The 15,212-nt window shown below is 37.9% G+C and overlaps 1 protein-coding gene and 1 long non-coding RNA gene across 3 annotated transcripts in view; both read right to left on the reverse strand.

Annotated features, from left to right (window-relative positions):
• The window catches only part of LOC149597066 (uncharacterized), a 583,612-nt gene that overhangs the window by 148,512 nt on the left and 419,888 nt on the right, over nt 1-15,212 (reverse strand). The gene's annotated exons all lie outside the window — the stretch shown is intronic.
• LOC149597068 (uncharacterized) lies at nt 3,951-6,333 on the reverse strand. 2 transcript variants are annotated; one of them, XM_089861327.1, is made up of 4 exons: nt 5,822-6,333; nt 5,545-5,764; nt 5,273-5,442; nt 3,951-5,207 (listed from the first exon to the last, which is right to left on the reverse strand). In XM_089861327.1, the coding sequence occupies exons 2-4, from the start codon at nt 5,758-5,760 to the stop codon at nt 5,057-5,059; spliced, it is 537 nt and encodes a 178-aa protein (XP_089717453.1). In that variant the 5' UTR covers nt 5,761-5,764; nt 5,822-6,333; the 3' UTR covers nt 3,951-5,056. The 2 variants fall into 2 exon arrangements, with proteins under 2 accessions (XP_089717453.1, XP_089717452.1); XM_089861326.1 differs by having other exon boundaries at nt 3,951-5,216.

Here is a 15,212-nt window from a genome sequence, read left to right on the forward strand (position 1 = left end):
TCTGCATTAGTGTACGCCATTATGTCACTACCGGAGGTTTAAGTGACTCTGTGACTTTGTGAACAACAGCATCATACTTTATACCAACCGACCGCAATTTTTAAACGTCTAAAATCACACAAAACCAAGAATCAGATGTCAAAACATGTACTTTTAAGTGTCCCTTGTAGACCCGGGATTAATATATATAAATGAACTCATGGTTTAGTCCTATATTATTCAGAGGGGAATGTGAATGGGCTATATAGCAATCAATGAACTCAAGGTTTATATTATTCCCAAGAATAATTTAAGTGGGCTATATAGCAATCAACTTAAAAGTGAAAATCTAGCCAGAATACCACTGTCTGCTTTATATCGACCCTTTTCGTCAGTTAACTTATGGCTATTTAAGGAGAGAAAGAGCCAGCTATATGGCACTTGAGTATAATTAAGCATTGCAATATATAAAAGGCGGAAACACAATGATATTATCATTTAATCATGAAATGAAGGCTTATTTAAGTTTTCAAGATATTCTAGCGACCCTAACTTGTGCACGTATCACAGCTTCATACATTAAAAGATTCGAACTAGGGCACCGTTCTGTAGAAGTTTAATTGCGCTAACGGTTAATTTGCTTTTGAAGTTGCTAAATGACCCTAAAAAAAGAAACCCAAACGTTTCGATTGATATTTTCCAATTTTTTAATTTACAAATCGAAGGAGAAGTCGATTAAATTAGCCTAATTTAATGAACTTCTGATCGAAGTCATAGAACAAAACTTCCTACACTCGAGGAAAAAAGAGTTGCCACTCTAAGTGAAATAATCTTTAAGATGTAAGCGTTTATGCAAACCAGTAATTTCGTTCCTTTTTGGAGCCAAATTCTAGTAAGTTGGGAAATCAAAATAAACCTCTCCGAGTCGAGACGCGGACTATCTGTCCAATTAATAAGTTTTTTCTAAACGCGATTGATTCAGCATAAATGGAAAGCCGCAATTGCGTGAACCTTTGGTGGAAGCCCTGCCATTGGGAGGCTAGACATTTCTCATAACCCAAGCCAATCGCCGCGTACATCTTCTTAACCCTAACGATGTTGAATATTTTTAGACTTTAATCAAATTTTATAAAAAACCAATCCGATAATCTGTAAAACACTATATATTTTATTGCAACCATTTAAGAATAGTATGAAAGAAAAAACCTTTAACAGTAGTTTTTTAGACTATAGAATACGTCATTTCGTCTAACTGTAACCAGCGGCCCCTTATCTATAATTTTTATCTTAAAAAACTCAAAAAACACCTTACAACCAGAATAGTAAACTAAGCTAAAATAAAATCACTTTTCAACCAGAGCCCAGACCAAAATGGTCAATTTTAAACTTAGAATAATTTGTTGAATTGTCGCGGACGCTCCAAAAGAGAAAGATTTTAAACTGTAAATTGATATCGTTAAATTGTGCTATTAAATAGTAAAAGTTCTTGTTAATATTAATTTCTCGTGAAATCCTTTCAAAACAAACTTAAAGGAAAAGTTCAGGCAACGTAACATTATGCCTTAAAAGAACGGCCTTTTTCTAAATATGAAAGGAAAAATATTAAAAAAAAAATAAATAATCTCTTATTACAAAATAATTAGCATTTAATTAGTCTGAAAACGAAAAATACGGACCCGCCATGTCGTCTGTCTCCCAGTGACCATCGCGCGGGATTGGTTGATTGAGAGGCCAATGCCGCCAATCGGTGATCGCGATTCTGTAGCAGACAGAAAATTATATTTGAAGTCGCTTGAATTGAAGTTTGACCAGAAGTCTTGGCTTATATCTGATAGTTTTATTAAATTAAAACGAATATGGTAGTTTGCGCGATTGAGGGCTGCAACAGTCACTCCCGGCACGGTATTAGTTTTATTAACATACCTTACAAACATCCCGAAGTGACTAAAAAGTGGGTGAAGTACGCTAAGCCTAACGTTAAGGCTTTATATGCTAAATGCTTTCAAGGTGATGAAAAAGAACAAATTATTTCTTTGAGAAGTATAAATTCAGGATATTTATACAGAGTGTGCATAAAACATTTTGCTGAAGGTGATTTTGAGCCGGTTAAACCAACATTCTTTAATAAAAAAAAACTCTACCCACACGCGTTTCCTACATTAAACGTGAATATTTCTACTACAAGCGATAATGAAATACAACTAAGCCAGCATGAAATACAACCAAGCCAGCATGAAATACAACCAAGCCTGCATGTAAAAGAACCAAGCCAGCATGAAATACAACCAAGCCAGCATCTAATTAGTGAAGAGAACCAGAGTTTATTTGCTGAAAATGTCTGCCAAGAAAATTCAGGGGAGAGTTCGAAAACAGTTGAGGCAGTTGGTTGTCAAGTTGGTGGAACCTTATTCTCAGATGTAGGAACTGAAACTTGTTCAGAAGAAACAATTGCTTCTGATATGGAAGCTCTGAATATCGAGCGTAGAAACTTAGTTTTAAAAGATCATTTGTACGCAGTTCAACCACCAGAAATCAATGATGGTTTTACTTTAGCCGCATCCAAAGGGAACTCAAGCCAATTTAGCCAGTCAACCCCTGTGAAAATACTAACTAATCTTAAGAATAATGCAATTTCACCTATTGCTCCTTCTTCACCTGATACCTCGAATTTTGAAGACGTATCTCTCTACGAGCCAAGTTTTGATGCGACTGAAGAAGAAAGTTTTTTGGATTCTTCTCTTGAAGAGTTTCAATCTATTCCTAGTGAAATAGTAAACCAAAAGAAGTACATTGTGTTTGAAAAACAATTAGATCAATTAATTTGCCGTGCAAAGTGCCAAATTAAAGAATGCCCTAAAATTATTGATGAAAGCACAATAACGAAATCTGAAAATGAAGGTAGTTTGATTACGGTTAAGTATAGCTGTTTAGACGGGCATGATCAAACCTGGGAAAGCCAACCAAGAATTGGAAAAATGCCAGCTGGAAATCTTTTAATCGCAGCGTGTATATTGTTAACCGGTTGTATTTTTCATCAGCTGCAATCCTTATTTGATTTCATGGGTATAAAGGGAATCGGGAAAACCACGTATTTTTCTATGCAGCGGAATATACTCATTCCGGAAATCAAATCAGCATGGCTGAAAATGCAACGTTTGATTTTAACTGAAGTAAGAAAGCGAAAAAAATTTAATATATCCGCTGATGGAAGATGTGACTCACCAGGGCACAGTGCCAAATATTGCGCAGTGACATTAATGGATCAGGAAACAGATAAATGCATTCATTTTGAATTAGTTCAGAAGTCAGAGGTGGAGTACAAATCAACAAATATGGAACTGGAAGCTTTAAAGAGGTGTCTCAATAAAATGAAAGAGTGGAAGGTTAAAATCACGCAATTAACAACGGATCGCCACATACAAGTCAGAGCATACCTTAAGAAATTTTGGCCCAAGATTAACCATCAATTTGACGTTTGGCATCTCGCAAAAAGCGTAAGAGCGAAATTAGCCAAATTAGCAACAAACAAAAATCACGTAACTTTAAAACCATGGCTGAAATCCATCTGTAGACATTTATGGTTTAGTGCCCAAAACTGTAAAAACAGCGCTGATGTTCTTCAAGACATGTGGAAATCAATCAGTTACCACGTGGTTAACCGTCATTATTTTCCAAGCCTTAAAAAGTTCAAAAAATGCAGTCATGGTCTATTGAAAAAAGAGGTGATTGAAAGAAAAAAGTTTTTAGAGCCTTTAAGTCCAACTCACGAGGCTCTCAATAACCTCATCAATGACAAGCGATTGTTAAATGACGTTAGACAAATTAATTCTTTTTCTCATACTTCCTCTCTTGAAAATTACCATAGTCTAATGAACAAGTATTGCAGCAAACAGAGGGACTTCGACTTTGATGCAATGGAAGCGAGAATAATATTGACAATTCTAGATCATAATTCGAACACTGACAGAAAATATCGTTGTAAAATGTCAGAAACAACCAAAGCCCAGGACTTTACATTTTATTATTCCAAAGCTACTGCCGAATGGTTTGCAAGACCACTTAAAGAACCCAAAACGTACGATTATGTATATGATTTGCTAAAAAACATTGTTAACAGACAATTAGAAGGAAAAAATGTAAAGCCAATAATAGGATGTAAACGAAAGCTAGCTAACAACATAGCTCCAATTCCTTGCCCCGATAAAACAGAACTAATTAATGATGTTAAAAAGAGAAAGCTTTTCTGAATTTTAAATATAAATGTATTCTTTTTTCTTTGCACGATTTTATATTAAAAACAAAATGAACATTTCATATTCTAATTCAATTTTATGACCATATTTAACAGGATAAATGTACATAAATTTTCAAAATGAAATACTTTGGTTACATTTCAAAGTTATTGCTTTGGGCTAAAAGATAACAGGAGTTTATCACTATTATTTAGTACTTGAATAAAATATTGTACAACTAAATGGTCTTTATTTTTAAAATTTTTGGCTTACTGTAACTGGAATTACTGATAAAAGGGATAAATGAATAAGGACATGTTATTTTAGTTCACCAAGTCTGTGGAAATACCAGTTAAAAACCTGGAAAAACTCAACAAATCTTTTAGGTTATTTCATGATTTATTTTCAAAGTTTTGTTTTCTTGTCACTAAGCCAAACACTATTTTGAAATCACAACTTTGAAAATTTAAATTAGAAATTAACAAGAAAGGTTTGGTGTGTTATCCTAATTTTTTAACTCCTATTTCCACAGCCTTAGTCAACTAAAATAACTTGTTATCCATCATTATCTCTTTAAAATATCACTTATGAAATTTAAAAAATAATTTTAAAACAATACTTTGGTTTACGTATCACAAAACTTGAGCTTGGACTTAGTTTGACATAAACAACAGTGTCAATAATACTAGTCTAGATGAAAATGACTTATTTTCAACAAAAATACATTTATAACTTCATATTACATATCACATTTCACTTAAAACAGTAACACTAATTGAGATCAATACTACAATAACACTACTTTATGCAAATAACCATTATTTATAAATTGTTCATAGGAACTCTCACGCTGCTTTAAATCCTATGTATGAATTGGGATCCTCTTCTGGAAATTTTTTCCTAATTTTTAATAATGCACAAAGTGGAATGACTCTTCTGTTTTTAGCACCCAAGCGGTTATGAATCATGTGTGTGAAATTACGGTATGCAGTATACCTGTAAGTTCTAAAAAGTATGTTTAGTTATTACTCAGCCTCAGGAAAAAAAATTATCACCACTACCGATTGTTTAGAAATCTAGGGGGCGGTCCTTGTCTCCTCAAATGATAGTAGCCACGATAAATCGTTTTCAGTGTTCTTCTTCGCAGGCAATTAGATTTAAAAATTGAATGTTGACAGACACAATTTACGTTGATATCACCATTTTCATCGAGACTGTCTTCTTCGTCACTCTGAGCAGCAGTGAAACGAACCACATTGGGTATTTGCTTACAGCAAACTATGCCATTGCGAATATCAGTTGCATTTAAAAGGGTAGTAAGCCGCTCGTATACTTGCTGTCTATCGATGTCCACATTTTCCTCTCCATTGCTCAACCAATCTGGTATGCAGTTACCACAATCGCAGTTGTTTTTGATAGCTTCAATATCAATCTGAAGGCCTGGCTCTTGCCTAACATTTTCTTCAGCCACTTGCCGCCTTCTTTCAGCTAGTTCTTCTTCTGTATATTCAGGCTCAAACATGTAAGGTACAACCCTAACTCCATCCATGCTTCTAACAGTATTATACTTAAAATTTTGGTTTTGAATAGGAGAAAGTCAAAGTACTCACATTTTCTGAGGTTAAAGCTAGAGAATTGCAACATAATTTGTTCTTTTTCATCACCTTGAAAGCATTTAGCATATAAAGCCTTAACGTTAGGCTTAGCGTACTTCACCCACTTTTAGTCACTTCGGGATGTTTGTAAAGTATGTTAATAAAACTAATACCGTGCCGGGAGTGACGCGCAAACTACCATATTCGTTTTAATTTAATAAAACTATCAGATATAAGCCAAGACTTCTGGTCAAACTTCAATTCAAGCGACTTCAAATATAATTTTCTGTCTGCTACAGAATCGCGATCACCGATTGGCGGCATTGGCCTCTCAATCAACCAATCCCGCGCGATGGTCACTGGGAGACAGACGACATGGCGGGTCCGTATTTTTCGTTTTCAGACTAATTAAATGCTAATTATTTTGTAATAAGAGATTATTTATTTTTTTTTAATATTTTTCCTTTCATATTTAGAAAAAGGCCGTTCTTTTAAGGCATAATGTTACGTTGCCTGAACTTTTCCTTTAAGAATAGTAGTTACGGATTTTTCAGTCGGTTCGTAATTAGTCCGTGAGAAATAAAAACCCTAGCTCTCCCAGAACTATTCCACATAATTTATGGTGCCGAAACCCGGGATTCGTACAGACGCGAGATAATTAACTTTAATCGGAACTTTAAGTGAGAATCGGACGAACTATTAGTGAGAACACGAATCAATGGCTACCAGAGAAGACCAGAGAACAGCAGACCTTATGAAATTCAAGTCAATTAGGATCAAAGTCAGATCGAATACCACAAAGATCCACACCACACTAAAGGTCTTATATAAGGACAGGACCGCCACCATCGAAGATTTCGAGGATCAGTTATCCTTACTCGAAATCAAGGAAAAAGCCTTACAAGAATTGGATAGCAAAATTGAGAGTCTATTGACCACAACCGTAGATGATGACCCACTTCTTGCAGCAGAGACCAACAACGCCGAAGAATACCAGAATGACATCGCGCTGGAGAAGAACGCCATTAAACGGAGGATAAAAAAGCTAGAAATGTCGTCGGGTTCTTCAACCGCATCAGCCAACACAAGTACGCATTCAACATCAGCAGTGACCGTAAGAGAAGAATCAAGGTTACCACAACTCGTCATAAAGAAGTTCTCCGGAGACATCACGGATTGGCCACGCTTCTGGAGTCAGTTCAACTCATCGGTCGTAGAAGGCAGAAACTTATCTAAGTCCACTCTTTTTTCTTATCTTTTAACGTATTTGGAAGGGGAAGCCCTTAGTATTGTAAAGGGATTTATTGTGTCAGATCAAAATTACGAGGAAGCTGTAGAATTATTGAAAGAAAGTTTTGATCAGTCAGGTTTAGTTGTTCACTCTTTAATGCAAGAAATATTAACGCTAGATCCAGTAGAAAATTCACATGACACTGTATCTTTAAGAATGTTTTATGATTCTTGTGAAACCAATCTTAGAAGTTTAAAAGGTTTAGGCTTAGATTTAAAGGCTAATGGTCCCACACTGTGCCCAGCTATAGTAGGTTGTCTACCTGATGATATTAGGTTAAAATATAGCATGCAAAGAAAGGACATTGAGGACTGGGATGTAGAGCATTTAATAAAGTTCATAAAAGGTGAAGTTCAGGGTAGAGAGACTAGCGCTAGGTTAAAAAATATCAAGTGTGACAAACGCGTGTCAAAATCGGAAAAATACCAGACATCTGCACCAAAATACGAGTATCGCGAACGACCTAAGCCTAATTATCCCAGCGCCACTGCATTAAACGTAAGCGTGACGCCAGGACCGCGAATCTACTGCATATTCTGCAAAGTTTCCGCTCACCCTACCATCGAATGCGCGAACTATACCCTAGAAGATAAGAAAGAAATTATTAAAAGCCAAGGACGATGTTTTATATGCACCCGAATCGGTCACACCGCACGTCAATGCAGTTCTCGCTTTCAAAGCTGCAAGATTTGCCGTCGACGCCATAATTGCGTAATTTGCGAAGACAATAAGTTTCACAAGATTGATGAAAGGGAAAGATCTCAACCCCCTAAAGAAAATAGAGTTACAGAAGCCAACCCAGAAACCGTACCCAAAAGAATCAGCGTAACCACGGTCGCAGGATGTCGAAACATGGTTGTCTTACAAACTGCCATGGCCTTAGTTAGTTCACCAGAAGAAAGCGGAAGACATCAGAAGATTAGATGCTTATTAGATAACGGAAGCCAAGCCACATTCATAAAGGAAGACATATCGAGAAAACTAAATCTACCAGTAGTCGGACAGCAATCATTGGAAATAGCTGAATTTATGAACGCTGCACCCCGCAAGTGTACAAGAAGAGTCGTACGAGTAGCCCTGAAAAACGCGAGAGAAGCCAATGAAGTGATTGAAATCACCGCCATAGAAGTACCGTTCCTTTGCAACGCCCTAACCCTCGTAAACTGTACCAAAGTTCAAGAATTTGCCAGATCGCGTAACCTAATCCTAGCCGATGAACCCACAGAAGATACGCCCACAGCCAGCAGTATTGAGCTATTGATAGGAGCCGACCAGTATTACGACTTGGCTTCAGGAAGAATCGAGATGATAGACGGAAAACTAGCAGCAACTGAAACCAAGATCGGATGGGTTATACAAGGACCCGTAACCCACACCCTTTCAGTCAACAATACCCAAATAGTGGCTATGCACATAAGCGTATCAGAAGCTAAATTATCAGACACCATGTGCAAATTCTGGGATCTTGAATCTCTAGGGATTCATGACAAGCCAGATGAAGATCCTAATGGTACAGAAGTCTTGGAGAAATTCGAAACAGAAACCACCTTTCAAGACGGCAGATACCAAGTCAAATTCCCTTGGAAATTACCAAAAGAAGACTTGCCAAATAACCTACCATTAGCAACGCAGACAGCTAGAAGCCTAGTACAGAAATTCAAGAGAGATCCCATCCTATACCACGAGTACAAAACCATTATTGAAGAACAAGTAAAATCAGGAATAGTTGAACCAGTGGAGAATCCAGAAATCCGACCAGTAGGAACCTATTATTTGCCCCACCAAGGGATGCGTAGAGACGAAAGCTCAACTACCAGTCTAAGAGTAGTAATGGATGGCTCCGCCCACGCTAAAGACCAGCCCAGCCTAAATGATTGCCTATCTGCCGGACCCAACTTAAACCCGGACCTTCTCCAGCTACTACTAAGATTCCGAAGCCATCGCATAGCTGTAACTGCGGACATTGCCAAAGCCTTCCTTCAGGTGTCTCTTAACAAAGAAGAAAGAGACTCGGTCAGGTTCTTGTGGGTAACAGAAAATAATGGTCGAATAGTAGAAAACCAATTCCAAGAACTAAGAATGACTCGCGTACTATTTGGTGTAACGTCGAGCCCATTCCTACTCGCGGCTACAATCAAGCTACACCTTAAAAATCAACTGGAAGAGGATCAGCAAGTTGTCGAGGCCCTACGGGACGATTTATACGTGGACGATCTGTGTAGCGGAGGAAAAGACGTTGAATCGGCATACAATCTATCCATCTCGGCTTCCAGCATACTTAGCAAAGCTAACATGACTTTGAGGAAGTTTAGGACTAATTCTCCGGAGCTTCTAGAAAAATGGAAAAGGGAAATAGGAACCTCTGTTTTGGAAGAAGACCACAACAAAAAGATCTTGGGGATTCTATGGAATTCTGACTTAGATGAATTCTCCTTTGACCTAACTAAGTTGTTAAAAGTACTCCAAGAAGGCAAGTTAACCAAGAGGCACTTGTTAAGCGCCGTATCTCAAATATACGATCCGATCTGAATACTTGCTCCTTACGTCATTAGAGCGAAAATGCTGTTTCAGCAACTTTGGAAAGAGAAGGTCAAATGGGATGAAGTTTAGCCAGCCGGAATCAAAGACGAATTTGAAAAATGGAGTCTAGAAATGCCCCTGATCCGCAAGATTAAGCTTCAGAGATGCTACCACACCTCGGAAAAAATAGTTCATCAAGAACTTCATGCCTTCTGTGACGCCAGCACAAAAGCCTACGCTGTTATAATCTATCTACGTTGCGTCACCGAATCTGGAAAACAAGAAGTCTCATTCGTAGCTAGCAAGACAAGAGTTGCACCAATCGAAGATCTTTTCCCACCCCGCCTGGAACTTATGGCTTGCCTCCTCGCTGCTCGTCTGCTTAGAAACGTAAAATCGGTATTTCACACGGAAATGGAAGAATACCTATGGAGTGACTCTATGGTAGCCCTCTATTGGATCAAGTCAAAGGCATAAACTTGGAAGCCATTTGTCCATAATCGAGTCAAGGAGATCCAGGAATTAACCAAAACAAAGGATTGGTATCACTGCCCAGGAACCGAAAACCCTGCTGACATTCCCAGTAGAGGTGCCAAGGCCGAAGACATCCTGAACAATAACCTTTTATGGCAGGGCCCTCACTGGCTTAAGAAGAACAAATCGGAATGGCCCTCAGAAAAAATAGAAGTCAAGGACACGGACCTGCAAGCGGAAACAAGAAAAACAGTTCTAACCATTCAAAGTAGCCCAGACGAATTCGGGAGAGGTATATCCAACCTAATGGACCTCCAGAAGTATTATTACATCAATAAGGTTTTACGAATCACGGCCTACGTCCACCGATTCATAAACGCCAGCAGAAAGCAAAAGATAGAACGTGGACCTGTAACTGCGAAGGAGAGAGTGGACGCGGAGATAGATTGGATAACAAGCGTTCAAAAGCTAGACTACCAGACAGAAATTGAAGCCCTAACTACAGGAAGCATCATTAAGAAAGACTCGAAAATCGCCAGTCTAAAACCCACGTTAAACGATAATGGACTTCTGTGCGTAGGTGGGCGATTGCATAACTCAAGATTGACAGAAACCGAAAAGCACCCGATCATCCTTAGTAAAAAATAGCACTTAACGAAACTTCTCATGATAAGAAGCCACTGGGAATGCTACATTCAGGCGTTCAAGCCACCCTCACTCAATCTCGCGGAAAATATTGGACCATAACCGGACATCAAATAGCCAAAAGCGTTATACAAAGTTGTATGGTGTGTAGGAGAGACCAAGCGAAGCCAGGAGAAGCACCCATGGCACCCTTGCCATTAGATAGAGTCGATGCCACGCCTCCCTTTCAAACCACTGGCATAGATTTCGCAGGACCGCTATATGTTCACATCGGCAACGATCTCGTTAAAGCGTACATTTGCTTATTCACTTGTGCGACTACTAGAGCCATTCACCTTGAATTAGTCCCGTTCCAAAACACCGATGAATTTATGATGGCCTTTAGAAAGTTCATAGCTCGCAGAGGCGTACCTCATTACATCTATTCCGACAACGCCAAAACCTTCATCAGAGCGAGTGAAGACCTTAAGCAGATATGGAAGAGCATAAGTGATGAAGCCACCCAAAATTTCTTCGGAACAAAATCTATCACTTAGAAATTTATTGCTGACAGAGCCGCCTGGTGGGGCGGCTTCTGGGAAAGGCTAGTACGGTCGGTAAAGACCATCCTAAAGAAAGTCCTAGGCCGCGCTACCTTATCATATCAAGAAATGGAAACCGTCCTGGTAGAAACTGAATCCATTATCAACTCTCGTCCTATGACATATGTCTACAACGAAGCCACGGAACCAACACCTCTCACGCCTTCGCATTTTTTGATTGGCCAACGACTTACTTCCCTGCCACCTCAAAGACCAAAAGAAGCGGACATTCCAACTTCACAAAAACAAATGTCCAGAAATTTAAAGTCACGTGTCGCGTTAGAACAACGCTTATGGAAACGTTGGAAAGAAGAGTATTTGATGGAGTTACGCAATGCGCATCACGTTCTAGCTAAAGGGAAGCTAAGAGACATGCAGGTTGGAGATGTCGTGCTTATCCACGAAGAAAAGGTTTCCAAACAAATGTGGAAGCTTGCCGTTGTAACAGAAGCAATTAAAGGTCGCGACGGGAATATTCGCTCCTATTTAGTACGCACTCCTAACGGAAACATCATAAGACGACCCACATCCCTCCTATACGCTATGGAAATTAATTTGATCACTTAGATGAAAATATTCTTAGAAAAATAATCATTCTAATTATTTTTGGGGGAGTGTTGAATATTTTTAGACTTTAATCAAATTTTATAAAAAACCAATCCGATAATCTGTAAAACACTATATATTTTATTGCAACCATTTAAGAATAGTATAAAAGAAAAAACCTTTAACAGTAGTTTTTTAGACTATAGAATACGTCATTTCGTCTAACTGTAACCCGCGGCCCCTTATCTATAATTTTTATCTTAAAAAACTCAAAAAACACCTTACAACCAGAATAGTAAACTAAACTAAAATAAAATCACTTTTCAACCAGAGCCCAGACCAAAAAGGTCAATTTTAAACTTAGAATAATTTGTTGAATTGTCGCGGACGCTCCAAAAGAGAAAGATTTTAAACTGTAAATTGATATCATTAAATTGTGCTATTAAATAGTAAAAGTTCTTGTTAATATTAATTTCTCGTGAAATCCTTTCAAAACAAACTTAAGATCACTAGTTACGGATTTTTCAGTCGGTTCGTAATTAGTCCGTGAGAAATAAAAACCCTAGCTCTCCCAGAACTATTCCACAAACGATGATAATGGAGTAGATGTTACGAATGTCGTGCCGAAATTTTAGGTTTTAAACTGTTTTGAGACGTAAAATAAAAATCAAATAATCATAAAATATAAATAAATGTATAGGTCTAAAATTAACAAAATATACCAATGTAGAAAAATATATTCAACTCAAAATATACATCAGCTAAAAACCCTGTTCTGTTTGATAATGGAAATTTACAAAAAATAGTCACGTGACCAATAGGGTATCGCGTCTCTTCCTAATATAGAGTGCTGTCAGAAGCGCCGGTGTGACGTAAACCCATGCTGTTTTCCCATAAAGAAACAAGATGGTCAAGCCCATAATTAAGCCACATCGTTTACGTACTCTCGCTATCCCTACTACAATAAATATGCTTCTAGTGAAATATCCCCTAATATACCGGTCAGAGGGAATAATTTTTCAATGGCTGCTTGGCAAAGAGAATCAAATATCGCCAACGCCCGTTACTAAATTTCTAATACTACTACTACTACTACCACTACTACTCAGGTAAAACTATTAGTCCCATCGATACTTTATAGCTAAGAAGAAGTCAAAAAAGTTCCAAAGCGCGCATCTAGAATTCTCGCCCACTCGGACCGGTTCTACATCCATCCCAGCACAGCTCGTAGATACTTTCGTTCTCTCTCCTATCTCTGCAACCCTCTTTCAACAAGCGACTATAGAGAAGGCAGTTTAGTATCAGGCTGGCATGCCATAGGTCCGGGGTCCGGTTCCCGGTGGCGGTGGAGAAGAAAATAAATATTATAAAATTTAAAAAACAACTTTCATTTTAATGAATTTTGGTTGGGTATTTAAGACTTTCCCAAAGATACAAGTTCAGAAGTATCCGACCCCAAAGATACAAGTTCAGAAGTATCCGACCCCAAAGATACAAGTTCAGAAGTATCCGACCCCAAAGATACATGTTCAGAAGTATCCGACCCCAAAGATACAAGTTCAGAAGTATCCGACCCCAAAGATACATGTTCAGAAGTATCCGACCCCAAAGATACATGTTCAGAAGTATCCGACCCCAAAGATACATGTTCAGAAGTATCCGACCCCAAAGATACAAGTTCAGAAGTATCCGACCCCAAAGATGCAAGTTCAGAAGCATCCGACCCCAAAGATGCAAGTTCAGAAGTATCCGACCCCAAAGATGCAAGTTCAGAAGTATCCGACCCCAAAGATGCAAGTTCAGAAGTATCCGACCCCAAAGATACATGTTCAGAAGTATCCGACCCCAAAGATGCAAGTTCAGAAGTATCCGACCCCAAAGATGCAAGTTCAGAAGTATCCGACACCAAAGATGCAAGTTCAGAAGTATCCGACCTCAAAGACACAAGTTCAGAAGTATAATTTTTAAATATTCAGGGTGTAATTGGTGTAAATTCATGTATTCAGGGTCTAATGTATTCATAGCGTCAGGGCAACTTACACAGCGACATCTATTTAAACCAAGTTGAACTACAATATTAAAAATAAAACTACAATGTTTAAATTTTTCTATTACATAATTAATTTTATGTTGTTCAATTAAATGCAAATTTAATATTTTTTATTTGTTTTTTTTATTAATTAACTATAATGTATTACGAGGGAGGACGAACACACCCACGGCCACCACAACAGACACGGCAACTCCCACTTCCATCCCCAGTGAAACTAATAGCTCACATCTTACGATGTGGCTAAAAACGGTAACAGTCATGGCCGCCCATTGCTAAAGGCAGACTCGTGACGTTTAACCTTGGATCTGACGTCACAACTGGCAGCATTCTACGTCACTCTCGACAATACCTCCAACGCGAGAAGTTGCTTTAATTTTACATTGCTGAAATAAACTATTACCTGCCAATGAAGTTGCAAAGTTTATTGTACCGAAAGCAATTATTTATTTACCAAATTACTTTCGAAGTGTTCCTTTTTTTAACAGGGGTCGGTATCCCCTCCCCCTTTTTTATAGACACCTAAACTCTTTCCCTCTGGAGTGGAAAATAACCTGGGCCCCACAGGAGACCAAAAAAATAACCCAACTGTACCGACATTTTGTAAACAACTTCACTTGTATTTTTGATTAAGAAAGATAGTCAGAAAATAAATCGTGTTCTTAATGGTAGGGAGCACAAATTTTTGTGCTCACTGTTAATGGTTACTAATTTCTCTCTAATTCTTAAAAACCCGCGTTGAAATTGACAACAGAAGTTTTTTGTATAAGCGTATCGGTTATTTAGCGTCCTTGCGAGAGGATTTATTTTGTTGTTTGATTAGGTGTCATTTTTACCTGTGGTTTTCTTAATTTCCTTTTATACATATGAACGGCCAATGAAACGCAAGAAGGGAGGCGTGGGCTGTTACACAAATTTTTAAGCACTTCCCCTTACATTCAATCAGTAATTAGTATGGGCAGAAGTGTATTTAATTTAAATTGCCTAATTTAATGGACTTCTGGTATGGGGTCTATGGCCTCTTAAAATTTCCAAGAAGAAAAAATCTATGTATTCCTGTTTCTATACATTAATTTTTATCTACTATACGTTAGATTTTGATCTGTATCATCGTAGAGAAAAGCGCTATTTGACATTTTTTTAAACTGCATACTTTTTTTAAATGTGTACTTTTTTTAATGTTTGTGCCGTCAAATGAAAATAATGCGATTTCAAATTAATTTTAACAGGGATAATCTTTTTTCCACGTTCTACAGCTTTATGCAATTACTTGTTACCGTTAAAAAATATAACTGCAGT

Source organism: Phalangium opilio, unplaced genomic scaffold, assembly GCF_054372755.1.
Source record: "Phalangium opilio isolate 3A_F unplaced genomic scaffold, DU_Popi_V2 ptg000390l_1, whole genome shotgun sequence".
Lineage (NCBI taxonomy): Eukaryota > Metazoa > Arthropoda > Arachnida > Opiliones > Phalangiidae > Phalangium > Phalangium opilio.

Coding starts and splice junctions, on each gene's coding strand:
- LOC149597068 (XM_089861326.1), bottom strand. CDS start 5,760: ATGGATGGAGTTAGGGTTGTACCTTACATGTTTGAGCCTGAATATACA. Junction 5,443..5,544: donor TGGACATCGATAGACAGCAA/GTATACGAGCGG, acceptor ACTGCTGCTCAG/AGTGACGAAGAAGACAGTCT. Junction 5,217..5,272: donor CCTAGATTTCTAAACAATCG/GTAGTGGTGATA, acceptor CATACTTTTTAG/AACTTACAGGTATACTGCAT.